Below are 16,331 nucleotides of genomic sequence, written 5' to 3'. Positions count from 1 at the left end.
CACAAAACATGGCGCTAACTTTCCCTTAACTCCAAAGTGCTTAACTCCTCGGAGTGGTGATACTTGTAGATACACTCTGTCTCCAATTTCATAGACTACCTCCTTGTATTTTGAATCCGCATAACTCTTCTGTCGGGACTGAGATACATTCAGTCTATCTCTAATCAATTTAACCTTCTCTTCTGATTCCTTAATCAAATCTGGTCCGAACAACTGACGGTCTCCAACTTCATCCCACAACAACGGTGTCCTGCACCTCCTTCCGTATAAAGCTTCGAAAGGTACCATCTTCAAACTAGCCTGGTAACTGTTCTTGTACGAGAACTCTGCATAGCGCAAGTTGTCATCCCAACTAGATCCATAATATAGTGCACAAGCTCTCAACATATCCTCCAGACTAAGGTTGACTCTCTCGGTCTGTCTATCTGTTTGCGGGTGAAAAGCTGTACTGAACTCCAGTCTGGTTCCCAAAATTTCATGCAACTGATTCCAAAACTTTGAGGTAAACTGTGTTCCTCTATCTGATACGATGGTCCTTGGAACTCCATGCAAACATACGATCCTGGTCATGTATATCTTGGCCTACTTGGCACTTGTATAGTTGGTTTTCACTGGGATAAAGTGAGCTACATTGGTCAAGCGGTCAACTACTACCCATATAGAATCATATCCTGATTTGGTCCTGGGCAATCCCGTGATGAAATCCATGCCAGGATTATCCCACTTCCATTCGAGTATCGTCAAGGGTTGTAACAATCCGGCTGGCTTTTGATGTTCTGCCTTCACTCTCTGGCATACATCACACACGGCTACATACTCGGCAATATCCTTCTTCATACTAGTCCACCAGAAACGTTCCTTTAAATCCATATACATCTTGGTGTTTCCGGGATGAATCGAGTATGGTGAGTCATGAGCCTCCTAAAGTATTAACTTCCTGATCTCTGTGTTATTGGGCACATAAACACGATCCTCAAACCACAAGGTGTCGTGTTCATCCTCACGAAAACCTTTGTCCTTTCCTTTGCTCATTCTCTCTTTTATCTCGGCGATGTCTTTTTCATCCTTCTGAGCTTCTCGAATCTTTCCTAACAATGTAGACTAAACCTCCATTGTTTCAACAAAACCTCTAGGGACAATCTCCAATCGAAGTTCCCTGAGATCCTCCACCAACTCCTTTGGCAATCCTGCGCTTATGAGTGTGTTGGCATAACTCTTCCGTCTCAAAGCGTCTGCTACGACGTTGGCCTTGCCTGGATAATAGTGAAGCTTCATGTCATAATCCTTTATAAGCTCCAACCATCTCCTCTGCCTAAGGTTCAGCTCCTTCTGTGTGAAAATGTACTTCAAACTCTTATGGTCAGTGTATACATCACAATGGTTTCCAATAAGATAATGTCTCCAAGTCTTCAACGCATGCACTACAGAAACCAACTCCAAGTCATGCCTGGCATAATTTAACTCATGCGGTTTCAGTTGTCACGAGGCATACGAAACAACTCTTCCGTCCTGCATCAGTACTCCTCCAAGTCCTAAGCGAGAGGCGTCGCAATACACTTGGAAATCCTTGCATATATCCGGCAGAATCAGTACTAGGTCTGTAGTCAGACGTTTCTTTAACTCCTGAAAACTCGCTTCACATTCTTCCGTCCATTTAAATTTGATATCCTTCTTCAATAGTTCCGTCATTGGCTTCGCAATCTTGGAAAAATTCTCAATGAATCTCCGGTAGTATCCTGCGAGTCCAAGAAATCTGCGGATCTCGCTAACTGAAGTGGGTGCCAACCATTCAGTGATTGACTGAACCTTGGTGGGGTCTACTGATATACCTTCTCCTGATATAACATGTCCAAGGAATCCAACTTCTTTCAACCAAAACTCACATTTGCTGAACTTGGCATACAGCTGATGTTCCCTGAGTTTCTCGAGAACTAAACGCAAATGCTCCTTGTGCTCCTCTTCATTCTTCGAGTATACCATTATATCATCAATGAATACCACAAAAAACTTATTCAAATATTCCATCAACACTTTGTTCATCATGCTCATGAAATAGGCAGGGGCGTTAGTCAGTCCAAATTACATGACCGTATACTCATATAACCCGTATCTTGTGGTAAATGCGGTTTTAGGTATATCCTTCTCCCGGATCTTCAGCTGGTGATATCCTGATCGTAGATCGATCTTTGAGAACACCTTAGCTCCTTGCAACTGGTCAAACAAATCATTGATCATCGGCAGTGAGTATTTGTTCTTGATCGTCACCTCATTCAGTGCATGATAATCAACAACCATCCTTAGAGATTTATCCATCTTCTCAACCAAAAGCACTAGGGCTCCCCATGGTGATGAAATCCGTCGGATGTAACCTTACTACAATAACTCCTTGATCTGCTTCTTAATCTCCTCCAGATCATTTGCGGGCATCCGGTAGGGTCTCTTTGATATTGGCCCGGTACCTGGCAATAGCTCTATCAAAAACTCGATGTTTCGATCCGGCGGCATGCCTGGTAACTCCTCTAGAAAAACATCTAGGTAATCCTTCACTACAGGCACTTCCTCCTGAACAACTCCCGTGAGGGTATTTACTTGGCTACTCCTAGGCGCATGCCTAGATACATACTTGATCCTTTTTCCCTCTGGGGTGCTGAGACAAATTGATTTACTAACACAGTCAATGCTTCCTCCATACTTTGACATCCAGTCCATGCCTAATATCACATCCAATCCTTGTGACTCCAAGATTATTAGGTCAGATGGAAAAACATGGCTACCAATGGTTACGGGTATCTGGTCGCACCATCGGCTGGCCATATACTCTGCTCCAGGTGAACTTACTAACAGAGGGGTTCTAAGGGTTTGGGTTGGTAGTTTAAACTTATCCATGAATCCCCTTGATATGTATGAATGTGATGCACCAGTATCAAAAAGAACAAGGGCGGTAAAAGACTTAACCAAAAACTTACCGATAACTGCGTCTGGCTGCCCTTCAACCTCCTCCACATTAACGTGGCTCACTTGTCCCTTGTTGAATGGATTAGGCTTCTTCCTAGCGATCCCATTATCGTTTCCATTCTTCGCTTCAGGGCACTCCGTGGCATGGTGTCCAGTCTTCCCGCACTTGAAACAAGTAACGTGGCTTAGGTCTCTCTTCGTGGGTGTGGCTGGATTGGAGCGGTTCTGATTGCTGCTTGCTCCATTCCCATTCCCTTTCCTTGGGCCAGTATGATTATGGGTACTTCCTCCATTGTGGGTGTAGCCTCCATGGTTATGAACAAGTCCTCCCGAGTTCGGGGTTAGACGAGGCTTCTGCTGAGCTCCTGGGTTGTACCTTCCTTGTCCATACTTTTGCGGCTCTTAATTTGCTGCTGCTTCCCTTCTATCATAAGAGCCTTGTCTATCAACTCCTGGTAGTTGTTGAATGTTTCCACCATCAAATGCATGCTCATCTCATCATTCAGCCCTTCCATAAACTTCTCCTGCTTCGCGGCATCTGTGGCCACATCGTCAGGGGCATAACGAGACAGCTTACTAAACTCATCCACGTACTGAGCCACAGTACGGTTCCCCTGGCGCAAGTTGTGAAACTCACGCTTCTTCATGCTCATAGCTCCTGTTGATACATGGGCGGTGCAGAATGCTTGCTGAAACGGATCCATGTAACAGTGGCTATAGGATAGGTGACTATGTAATTATCCCACCATGAGGCTGCTCGTCCATCCAACCGATGCATGGCAAAACGCACCTTCTCAGCATTTGTACATCCTTTAGTGGTTAACTCCCTTCCAATCCTGCGGAGCCAATCATCTGCCACTATCGGCTCGGTGCTACTGGAAAACACCGGCGGCTGCAACCTCAGAAAGCGGGCTAAGTTGTCAACTGGTGGTGGTGGTGGGTTGTTGTTGCCTTGGTTCTGAACTAACAACTGTATCAGGGTATTCTGCTGCTGGATCAACTGAGTGGGCTCCGGTGGGAAAGTAAATCCGGGGTCACGTCTCGGAGGCATCTGAGGGTTTAGAGGGAAGAGAATAGAATAGAATGAGGTCTAGTAATAAAACACTACCCATATGCACATGAGACAAACACAATCATTTCACTCAATCAATCAAGCAGGACATACAATCGATCTAACTATCGTTACAAAAAGTGCTTGGACTATACTATATACATGGTGGAATACTACTACTGATGTGGTGGTCTACTAGAAATATTGATCAGTCGAAGACTCCATAATGTCTGCTCCAGCTTCATCTTCATAGTCATCACCGCTATCGTCGGGGTCCAAGTCAGTGTCGTCGATGATGATGTAGTCCTCAGAATGAATATCCTTTGGTTCTTCGTCTTCTCCTCCTGGCGCGGGGTCTCCCATGAATACTCCCAGCTTCCTTTCCAGATCATCATTCTTCTCCACTAGTATGACGATTTCCTCCTCATAATCTTCTCGAGTAGCCTTGAGTTCTTCCTCCAGTTCCGTGATCCTTGTCATTGCCTTCTTCAGATCTATCATGCCTGCGCACATCTGGTTCTCCTGGCGATGAATGTGCTGGTTTAACTCCTGGATGAAAGCAGCGATTGATCTATCCTTCCTGGTGCAGATCATCTCCCATTGCTCATCTCGGCGCCCACAAATCTGATAGATAGTATCCTTAAGCTCCTTATGGTAAACTTTTCCAATGCGTCCCATGGTGATGTGAGCTGCCATACTCTTTCCTAGACTCCAGGTTGGTGCACCAAAGGAAAACTCTATGGGTTTGGTGACTGGCGTGAATGTCCTTCCTGGAACTTGAACTTGAATCATCCATCACTCCTCTTCTGGTAAAGTGGCGTTGTAAGTCCCGGTGAAGCTTGGTATTCCAATATTCAGGTACTTAGTGACTTCCTTCAAGTGTCGTCCAAAAGGTGCTTCTTCATCCGGTTGTGCAAACTTGTTCCTTGCGTCTGCCATCCTAAAGAGTAGAAAATGGAGAGGAGTCAGAAATGAGAAGAGAGTGGTGATCTAGGGCTTAAACTTAGTGGTCGTGTCCTACACTCAGCGGGTTCTCTGATACCATCTTGTAGCGACCCGACCTCAAACGGTCAAGTCTCTGTGCTTCAGTGTCATCCCTGTATCGGTAATGCTGACACACACAATAGTCGAAGGATTTATAACAGAGTGGCAATCACACACTTATTACACTGAATGTCTCAAAATATAACTTATTACAATAAATATGGCTTAAGGCCATCTAATACGATAACAGGGGAAGGCTTGGAAGATAAAGTGGGTCCATCAACTCCAACGGCATAGCTGAGCTGCACGGCAACGACCTAATGAACCTTACTCCTCGTCTGAAAAGTCTGCAACATAATACGTTGCATCCCGAAATGGGTCAGCACATGGAATATGCTAGCAATATAACACAGTAGAGCAAGAACAAAATAATGCTATCACTACATGCATATTTGGCTGGTGGAAAGCTCTATGGTTATAGTTTTGCGAAAAGCCAATTTTTTCCTACAACAAAGGAATATATTTTGTTTAACTATCATGGTAGTTGAAACATCATTGAGAAGGTTCCTCCAACTCAATCCCAATTAAAAGTAATTATCAACCCAACAATATTAATTTAGAGTGATGAGATACATATGATAATCCAAGTACTAGATACTCAAGATGTCCATAACCGGGGACACGGCTAACCATGGTTAGTTTATACACTCTCCAGAGGTTGGCGCACTTTTCCCCACAAGACTCGATCTCCTCCATTGGATTTCTCGCACTACATGATGTTTGAGAAACGGATGACCGAGACACAGTTTTTCAGAAGCATTAACTCTCTACTCCGGATAGACTATACCACCTACAACCCACTACCTGCTAGTCTACCTCTTCAAGAGCTTCACGCAACTTACTCAACTATGCTAGAGCCCATAATAGCTTGTGGCTGCACACGGAAGTTTCTAGCATGAAATATCTCAGTTCCCTTTGAGCCTGGGTGGCGGACCGTAGGATTATCACACGGTTACTCCGGGATATCGTAGGATAACACTGGATTCTCCAGGTGCCCGACAAGCAATCCACCCAGATGTGTATTAAAGTTGCCACCTTAAGTTGAACCATTAATTAACAATCTCACATCTGTCATGGGTTCATGCACCCAAACCATGTCTACGAGCATAGCATGAAAATATAAGCAATATGTAGAAGTAACTCCCAAGGGTTTGATAATAACATGGCAATAGGTTCTACCTCATCAACTACTTCCTACTCCCACATGTTATCAAGTCCTAACCATGCAATGTGTGAGGGTTGAAACTAATGCATAAAAACTGGGTGATAAAGGGGTATGATCAAAGTGTTACTTGCCTTGCTGATGATCCGCAAAACCTAAAGACTCGTAGTAGCACGCTTCACACTCCGGGTGTTCTATGGCAAACAAACAATAGCATACATAAGCAATCAAGCAAAGAAGCATGAGTAAAACTCAAATAAGAGATTTAACCAGAAAGTTCCACTTAAGAACTCCGGTTTGCAAAAAGAATCAAATCAAACGGAGCAATGAAACTCAAACTGCGAAAGAAACAATAGACGATTACTAATCTGGACTAAGGTCAAATTTTATAGTATCAAAATCTTGTTCAAGTTGGTTAAACGGAAAGAGGGTTACGAGACGAAGATCTAGGCTCTTGAATCGCCTGATTCCGATAAACAAGCGAAAAAATAAACTAAAATGAAAATCAGATCAGAAATCGCGATCGAAAATAATCGTGAAAAATCTGAGAAAAAGAAAACTGACGAACAGGCTAACGAACGAACGTTCGCTGTCTCCGGCTAACGAGTGAACACCGTTCGTTAAAACGAACGTACGGACAAACGTCCGCTAAATAAACTAAACCAAGAAAACCGGCGAACCGAAAAAAATGAAACTAGGGTTTTTAAAAAACCGACGGTTTTTACCTAAACAGAAAAAAACGAACGGCGAGATCGGATCGGATCGGCGGTGGCTTCGGCGGCTTCCGCGGCGGCGCGGCGAGGCGGGGGCAGCATGGGGCAGCGGCGTGCGGCGGCGGCTGCAGTGGCGCAAGGCGGCGGGGCGGGCGACTTGCGGCGGCAGCGGCTCGGCTTCGGGGCTCCAGGGGGGCCCCGGGTCGGCTTTTAAAGAGGGGTGGTGGCTTAGGGAAGGGGGCGGGGTGGCGTGGCCGACTCGGCAACGGCGAGCAGCGGCGGCGGTCGCGGTCTCCGGGTGGGAGACGGCGGCCCGGGGTGGCTGGGCCAGCTGGGCCTTGGCCTAGCTCGGTCCGGCGGGCTCTCCTTTAAAAAAAAACAGATTCCGTCGAAAATAAATCCTAGGAAAATAAATAAAAATCTAAAAATGCCAAAATAAATTTCCACCGTCTAAATCAAATATTTAGAACAAGATGAACATTTCCTTGGCCCTAAAATGCAATTTTGAAAACATGCAATTTTTCTAATGCAAATAAAATAACAATAAAATCCGAATAAAATCAAATATTTGATTTTAATATTTTCATCCAATATTTCATTTATTTTGGAGAAGTCATATTATCTCTTTTCATATATTTCAACATGAAATATTTTTGGGGAGAAAATAATTAAAACCAAAATCCTCGTTTCAATATTTGATAAAATCTCAAATATGAAAACAGTGAAATCCCCAACTCTCTCTTCGAGGGTCCTTGAGTTGCTTAGGATTTCGAGGATCAAGTCAAAATGCAATAAAATATGATATGCAAGGATGACCTAATGTATAACATTCTGAATTGAAAATTTGGGATGTTACACGCAGTGCCCACACATGATGAATCAGAGCGCATTAAGAATGCAACTCCCTGCTATCTCTCTATATGGTCTGCACGTGCTTTTTGAAAGTAAAAGTAGGAACATTAGCTGACCAATTAAACGTTATCTGTTTTAGTAATATCAGCATCATATCAGATTCATATTTGAGCAACAAGTTTGGAATTATGAGTGGCACATTGTTTAGATTGATGGATTCAAGAGCAGTGCTAACCAGCTACGATGATGGTACTGAATATAAAGGAAGGTTTGCATGCAAGTCGCGTGACTTTTGTCATTTGGGTCAGTCGACCATTTCAGGCGGTTGGATGAAGATCCTACATCTCCTAACCCTTCTTCTTCCTCATCTTTGATTCTTCCCATATAGAACACCGCATGGGCTGCCGGCCGAACCACAGGCCCCGACACCCCCCCCCCCCCCGCCATTCCCTGAACCGCCCCCACCACCTGTGTTCCTCCGTCACCCCCACCCTGCCCCACCTGCGTCAAGTTTTCTTCGTTCGGCGAGGCCCCACCACCGCCAGGACACCACAACCGCCGTCCCCACCCGAGCCCCTTCCTTCGCACCGGCGAACTCCGGTGGGCACTCAAAAATCGACTGACCCAATTTTGAAATTTTGTCTACTGTCATTTAACTAGTGTGGAATATAAAAGGGGAAAACCATAAGCATTGCGAATATAATGTTGAGCGTGCCATGGCGGATCTGAAGGTGCAAACCGAACAAAGGCAACTTCGCAACCAATGTTTGCTTTCAATTAACAAGTAAGTGATGGACAAGAAATTAGAGTAAAGCAGTGGCGATCTATTTTCTTGCTGCGATAAATAAGTTGAGCAGATATGAAAGAGTGTCGCCTCTAGTGCGGTGTCGTGTATGCATCAGCTAAGAATTTGACGGTGTTGCGGTAGCGATGGCTGTCGGCGGCGTGGAAGTGATGACCCACAAGTATAGAGGATCAATTGTAGCTCTTTTCGATAAGTAAGAGTGTCAAACCCAATGAGGAGCGGAAGGAAATGGCAAGTGGTTTTCAGCAAGGTGATGTCTGCAAGTGCTGAAATTGGAAGTAACAGAGTAGTTTGATAGCAAGATAATTTGTAACAAGCAAGTAACGATAGTAGTAACAAAAGTGCAGCAAGGTATCCCAATCCTTTTGAGGCAAAGGACAGGCCAAAACTGTCTCTTATGATAAGCAAAGCATTCTTGAGGGTACACGGGATTTTCATCTAGTCACTTTCATCATGTTGGCTTAATTCGTGTTCGGTACTTTGATAATTTGATATGTGGGTGGACCGGTGCTTAGGTGTTGTTCTTACTTGAAAAACCTCCTACTTATGATTAACCCTCCCGCAAGAATCCACAACTACGAGAAAAGTATTAAGAATAAATTCTAACAATAGCATTAAACTTTTGGATCCAATTGGTCCCTTACGGAATAGCGCATAAACAGGGGTTTAAGCTTCTGTCACTCTCGCAACCCATCATCTAATTGCTACTCCACAATGCATTCCCTTAGGCCCAAGTATGGTGAAGTGTCATGTAGTCGACATTCACATGACACCACTAAGGGAATCACAACATACATACTATCAAAATATCGAACACATATCAAGTTCACATGATTACTTGCAACATAATTTCTCCCGTGACCTCAAGAACAAAAGTAACTACTCACAAACGGTAAACATGCTCAAGATCAGAGGGGTATTAAATAGCATATTGGATCTGAACATATATTCTTCCACCAAATAAACCATATAGTAATCAACTACAAGATGTAATCAACACTACTAGGCACCCACAAGCACCAATCTATAGTTCCGGTAACAAGATTGAACACAACAGATGAACTAGGGTTTGAGAGGAGATGGTGATGTTGAAGATGTTGATGGAGATTTCCCTCCCCAAGATGGGAGAGTTGTTGGTGATGAAGATGACGATGATTTCCCCCTTCGTGAGGGAAGTTCCCTCGGCGGAATCACTCCGCCGGAGGGCAAACATGCTCCTACCCAAGTTCCGCCTCGAGATGGCAGCGCTCCATCCCGAAAGTCCTCTCCTTATTTTTCTAGGTCAAAATGACTTATATAACAGAAGATCGGAACCGGGGGTGGGCCTGGGTGTGCACAACCCACCAGGGCGCGCATGGGCTCCCTAGCGCGCCCAAGTGGGTTGTGCCCACCTGGTGGGCCCCCTTTGGTAGTTATTTGCTCCAATATTCCTCAAATAATCCATAAAAAATCTCCGTAAAGTTTCAGCTTGTTTGGAGTTGTGTAGAATAGGTGACCTGACGTAGCTTTTCCAGGTCCAGATTTACAACTGCCGGAATTCTCCCTCTTTGTGTATATCTTGCATATTATGAGAGAAAAGGCATTAGAATTACTCCAGAAAGCATTATTATGGATAAAAACATTATAAATAACAGTAAGAAAACATGATGCAAAATGGACGTATCAACTCCCCCATGCTTAGACCTCGCTTGTCCTCAAGCGAAAACCGAAATCGAGAAACATGTCCACATGCTTAGAGAGAGAGGTGTCGATAAAAACAAAATACGGACATAGAAGCATCCTGTAGATTATTATAACAACAACAAAAATTGAACATCAGACTTTTATCATAGAACTTTTATCATAGACTTCTCATGAATAAGTGAAAATTCATCGCACAAATGAAGTATAAAGCAAAAACTCTATTAGAAACTTACAAAATATGTTCTCGGTCAACTTTGCAACTACAATCCATCATCTTCTTAGGAAGGGTCACGTATCGGAGCCTTTAGGCAAGTCCACATAGTCAACCATCATATAGTCTTCTATGATTGCTAACACTCACCGCGTACACATGAGCAAAACGTTTCAACCGGAAACATAGAAAGATAGGGGCTTATAGTTTCGCCTCCCAGCGTATTCACCTCGAGGGTGATGTCAACAATAATAACTCATGCTACCTATATTCAACTCGACATATATGCCTAGATCTTTCCTCACCACATGATGCTTGCCAAAGGAGAAAAATAAAAAGGAATAGAAGGAAAACTTTGACTCTTTGCATAAAAGTAAATACATAAAAGTAAAAGATAGGCCCTTCACAGAGGGAAGCAGAGGTTGCCATGCTCTTATTTGTTTGTATGCTCAACCCCTTAGTGCAAAAGAACGTCACGTTGCATTGCCCCTTGTGATAGCGACATTTATTATGATGTCTGTCGCTTTTATTCTTCACCATCAGAAGTTGGTGCAACGCTCAATTTTAAACCAAATTATGTTCTACTAAAATGTATGGATCAGTAATATCTACATATTAAATAACATAGATGCACATGAATTCATATGAGTATGCATGTTTGATAGATCAATTTTGGTTCGAGTATGAATTACATGTAACATCATCTCAAATTCAAATATTTGAATCCCTTTTATGTTGACATTTTCTATACACGCACCTAAATATTTGAATCTCCTTTCACGCCCATCTCTCTCGCATGCTCCTTCATGTAGCTATCACTCTCTTTTTCCAGCTCACCTGCATACTCACTTCATGTTTCTCCTGTTTTCGCAAACATGGTCTCTTGACGTCTCCCTTGAGAAGTGTCAAGATCTCCCTATCATTATACATTACACGTTTTTCATTATCTCTCATGTCTCTACCGTTCTCTAGTATCACTAGGTACCTAAGCTTTCACTTGGTATTTCTCTCTATAGGGTTCTCACACACACCCTATATCTCTCTAGATATGACTCATACCACTAAAATTACTCTCTCCCGCAGACACAACATTTGTTGCGGTGTCCTTTCCGTCTCCATCCCAGTTATAAAACTGACATTATTCATTTGTTTACCGACCAGACAAACTCTCCCCCCCTCTATCTCTAACTCTCACACACACACACACAACTCCTGCTTCGACTCCCCTTCCTGACTACCGTCTCTCTCTCACTCACACACACGAAACTCTTGCTTTCGCACCCCGACTTGTATTTCTCTCACAAACATTGATCGACTAGCCTCCATGTATGTTTATACACCCGCACACTCGTGCTTCCACTATCTCGTACATGTCTCTCTTGTGCTCCTTGTATCTATGTAGATTTTTCGTCCCTTCTTGAGACACACCCTCTATATCGTGCACACACAATATCGCCTCATTTTATGGTGATACCTCTCGCATACACACTCTTTGTGTCTTTGTCACACATGCACTCCGTCCTCCTCCTCTCTCCCTCTCTCTCACACACACCACACACACAGACACACATGGGCTTTTTGCAACAACTAGCAAGATGCCCATGCGTTGCACGAAACATCAAGATGCATTTGTATGAGTAGTTTATCTTGTGGTAGAAAAGGATGAAAGAGGGAAGGCCTTATTTGCAAATGTGGAGAGGGGTGTGGGTATCTTTTTCCAAAATTGCCATAGTTTCCTGCCTATCCGTCAGATATAAACCGACGACCTATGTTGCAGGATGGCAGGCACACCATCATCACCAACTCTGTTTTTTATAAAAGTAGAAATTAGAGATATACCACTTCTCAAATCTTGAAACCAACCACATTCCTCTCTTATCTCAACGAAACCGCCAAAGGAATATATTTTGAGTGAAACATAACATATTTTTAGTGATATACGTATTTCAAAACTAGACTCTTTTTTCTATCAAACCGGTGAATATGTATTAATCTACTTTAATCGTGTGGCAACACATTGGCACATTGCTAGTTATTACTACTGTATAATTTTTTGGACACCAGACAAACGATGGAGTACATATACCAAGAGAAGAGGCGCACGCATGTAGTCGATCTCTCGCTATCTCACGCACATGAGAGTTACGTAAAGGCATCATAAACAAATAAAACCTAAAACCCTTGGTGCACGATTGCTGCATGTGCGGGTACCGGGTACATGGTGGAGCGCACCTTTGGAGGAATAGTCACCTCGCATGATAATTTGATCTATAGGAGTTGATGGTCGGGACCATAGGTGAACGACTTGGAGTCGGTGGTTCGCCAGTCGCCACTGATCGAATGGCCACATTTAAAATATCATTTTCTTAGCGGGGTAAGAGTTTCGATTTTCAATGGTGCGTTAACGAGTGGTATGGAGCGAAAATGGAATTCATAACTACTACCTCCGTCCTGGTTTACTAGTCCCCATCGTATTTTGGGTCAAAGTTTGTCCACGAATTTACTTGTAAAATGTGAATGGAAAATGAGATTTGTTATACCCAAGCAAAAAAGGACTGGAGGGAGTGATTGCTCTAACACAGACGCGCCTCTCATAGCACAGGCATTAAACCGGCACACCGACCAAGAGGGCCCCACTTGCTGTAGACCAGGCTGAACACGCCTCCTCGCCGCATGCAACTGGCTTCAGACTACCCTGCCTGCCTCCATTGAATCCGTGCGTGTGCCGGCAACACATCCTTCCGTGAGCCTGCCGGCATTTTGGAACACAACGTCGGCTGCCTCCTCTCGTCTGCTCGCTATTTAAACGAGGCCAGATGCCTTGCAAGAACCGCACCACACCGTTGCTCCCCATATCCTCCTTGCACCATTTTCTCCACACTCTCCATAGCATCTGGTGAGCAGGAAGACGAGTTCTCCGGCATAAAAGTCGGCTGGGTGCCCCGACAAGCCAGGCAACTCGCTGCCCCACCTCCCTCCCCACCCCAGGCCGTCAGTACCATGGGCGAGGCTGCAGGCGGGCAAGTGGAGGAGCAAGCCGCCGCTCCAAGCTGGCCCCTGGTGCATCAACTTGACGCTCCAAGCCTACTCGCAGAGGAGTGGCCAGTTGCTGCATGTTGGCAAATGGTTGGCCACGCCATCCGACGCAAACGTTGGCAGAACCGCGGCATGCTGGTGGAGGTGGCCAACACATTTGCAGCCACCGCCGACACCGAGGAATAGTAGATCAGGGAGCCGCCGTCGCTGCTCTGAACCCACGAATGCAACGACCACCGTGTCACTGGCATAGACACCCGGTGTGTTTCCTGTTTTGGCTCAAAACATCGTGGACCCCAGCCGCGACTGACATTATAAATTATACCTGCTTCTAGAAGTTATTCATGATTAGTCAAAAAATGACCAAAATATAATTAATTACGCGTGGTCTTGACTTGTTGTGCTCGCACTGGTAGTAGGAACTAGAGGTTTTTATTTATTTATAACTCTCCTCACATTTTTTGGCTTTGAAGTGAATCACAATTGTGGGCATTATCTATGAATGTGCAGATATTTGTAAACATGAGTTTGATGTGGAAGTTGAACTTGGAATGTTGGGCTTGCGCGTGAACTATGCCATGTCCAATGCTTCGTCTGTTATTGTTTGGAAAGTAATTGTTGTTATTACATGACCCGAAAAAAATTATTTTGTGCCACATCAGTAGATGCACAGACATCACAATAGGCATGCTGACTGGATAAACATTTCAACCTAGCTATTATGAAGGAAAATTTGTATTGACAACAGTTTTAGATAGCAGGAGACGCTTAGCCTGCTCTGCCTCTGCTAGCTTCTTTCTGACTTCTTCCATCTCTTCTTTGTCTTGGGTGAAGAGAGCATTTGATTGCTCTTTTTGCTAATTCAGGAACTCGGCTACATTCTCAAGGGTTGCTACACGCTTTATTTCAGCCTTTACTAGAGCCACGAGGCCACGAACAGTTGATGACTCCACCTGGCTTGTGTGTAATCCAGCATCATCTGGGAATTTTCACCTTGTGTCTAATCCAGCATCATTAGGGAACAGGCACCTTGTGTGTAATTCAGCCTCATTTTGGAAACATGATCTCGAGGTTGACCATACTTCCCTCCTCACAAGAACTGCATCCTGACATGAAGTTACTTCTTTTTTAGATCAATACTCAGAGCAACCCAAATCCATTTACAAGACTCAGAGAAGTGAATTCAAAAGGAAAAATATAAAAATAGACTCCAAGGTGAGAACACCCACTTCCTACATCAAGCTAAAAATGAAAGCATTAGGACGATTAAGACTCTTCTTATTACACATCGAAGAACACGAGGCTAAGAGAAACAAAAACTACAACATATACACATCGAACAAAATGAGGCTAAACGAAATTAATTGAAAGGGTATTACTTACCAAAGCTTGTTTTACAGGTTCGGTGCAGCTCCTCTTTAACTTGCCACGCTCCTTGAAGATGTCCCTAATATCCCGTGTTTGGTCTTCATTGCTCCTCTGCATGTTCGCACTCATGGTTTTAAAATCTCAACATGGCAAGAAAAATATAGTAATACTCATGCATCTTCTGGACAACATTAAAGCACTCATCTGCCATGTGAGAGATTTGCAAAATTGCCATAGTTTCCTTCCTATCCGTTAGATATAAATTGGAGGACCATATTGCAGGATGGCAGGCACACCATCATCATCAACTCTGTTTTTTATAAGAGTAGATATAAATATAAATATAAAATAAATATAAGAGTATAGAAGAGAGTAGAGATAGCAGGGACGTCAGGAAAGGATCGCACGCACGCGCAAAAAAGCGGCCGGGCGCGCGCTAGTTTTGGCGTGCGACGTCCGGCGCGCTTTAGAAAATCTAATGCCCTCCCACCGCTCTATGCTTTGCCACCGCTCTCTCCCCGCTATGTGCCTCGCCACTGCTCTCTCCATGCTCCTTCTTGCCTCGCCGCCGCCGTGCCACCATGCCGTTGCATCACCGGGAACTTGGGGATAGCGCGGCGTCTGCGCGCGCCCCTCCGGCGGCTTCTCCGCTAAGATCGATTCCGCGGGATGCGCCTCGGCCTTGACACTTTCGACACCGCCCATGCGACCGCCCACGCGTACGACGCGGCGGCGTGGCGCCTCCGGTGGCCTCATAGAACATTGAATGTCCCCAACGTGCCGATGCGGGAGCGGGCGCAGGAGCTCGTGCCTCTGCCGCGTCTTATCACCGACGAGGATCGTAGTGACAACCAGAGGCAGGAGCACCATCTCGGCATCGCCGAGATGGACGAGGAAGCCATGGCATTGTGGCGCCAACGCTTCCCGCAGGACATCATCAACGAGCGTGATTTCTACACGCAAAGGAGGGCGGAGAGGGAGAAGAGGAGGGCGGAGCGAGCCGCCTATCGTGAGGACAAGCGTACGCAGAAAGCGGCCGCTCAATTCAACATGAAGCTAGGAGCAGCGTTGCACTGGGACTCCAACGACGATCGGTATCTTGACGCCTACATTGAGACGTCGGAGGAGGACATCACCGAGGAGGAGTCAGACGACGAGGAGTAGTTGAACTATCTATTTTTTATCTATCTATGTTGGGAACTATCTATGTCTCTACTCTCTACTCTCTATCTCTACTTCTGTATCTCTACTCTCTACTCTTATATACTCTTATAAAAAACAGAGTTGATGATGATGGTGTGCCTGCCATCCTACAAATAGGTCGTCTGATTTATATCTGACGGATAGGAATGAAACTATGGCAATTTTGCAAAAAGATAACCACACCCCTCTCCACATCTGCAAATAAGGCCTTCCCTCGTTCATCCTTTTCTTCTGCAAGAAAAACTACT

The 16,331-nt window shown here is 44.6% G+C and overlaps 1 protein-coding gene across 1 annotated transcript; it reads left to right on the top strand.

The window, feature by feature from the left end:
- Nucleotides 1-15,549: 15,549 nt before the first annotated feature.
- LOC147985914 (uncharacterized) lies at nucleotides 15,550-16,044 on the top strand. Its single transcript, XM_087541794.1, has one exon. The coding sequence runs from the start codon at nucleotides 15,550-15,552 to the stop codon at nucleotides 16,042-16,044; it is 495 nt and encodes a 164-aa protein (XP_087397920.1).
- Nucleotides 16,045-16,331: the final 287 nt, after the last annotated feature.

The sequence above is a fragment of the Triticum urartu genome, chromosome 2A, assembly GCF_056163025.1.
Source record: "Triticum urartu cultivar PI428250 chromosome 2A, HENAU_Tu73, whole genome shotgun sequence".
Taxonomy (NCBI): Eukaryota; Viridiplantae; Streptophyta; class Magnoliopsida; order Poales; family Poaceae; genus Triticum; species Triticum urartu.
Note: the sequence above shows the minus strand (reverse complement) of the source record. Positions and strands in the feature narration are given on the sequence as shown.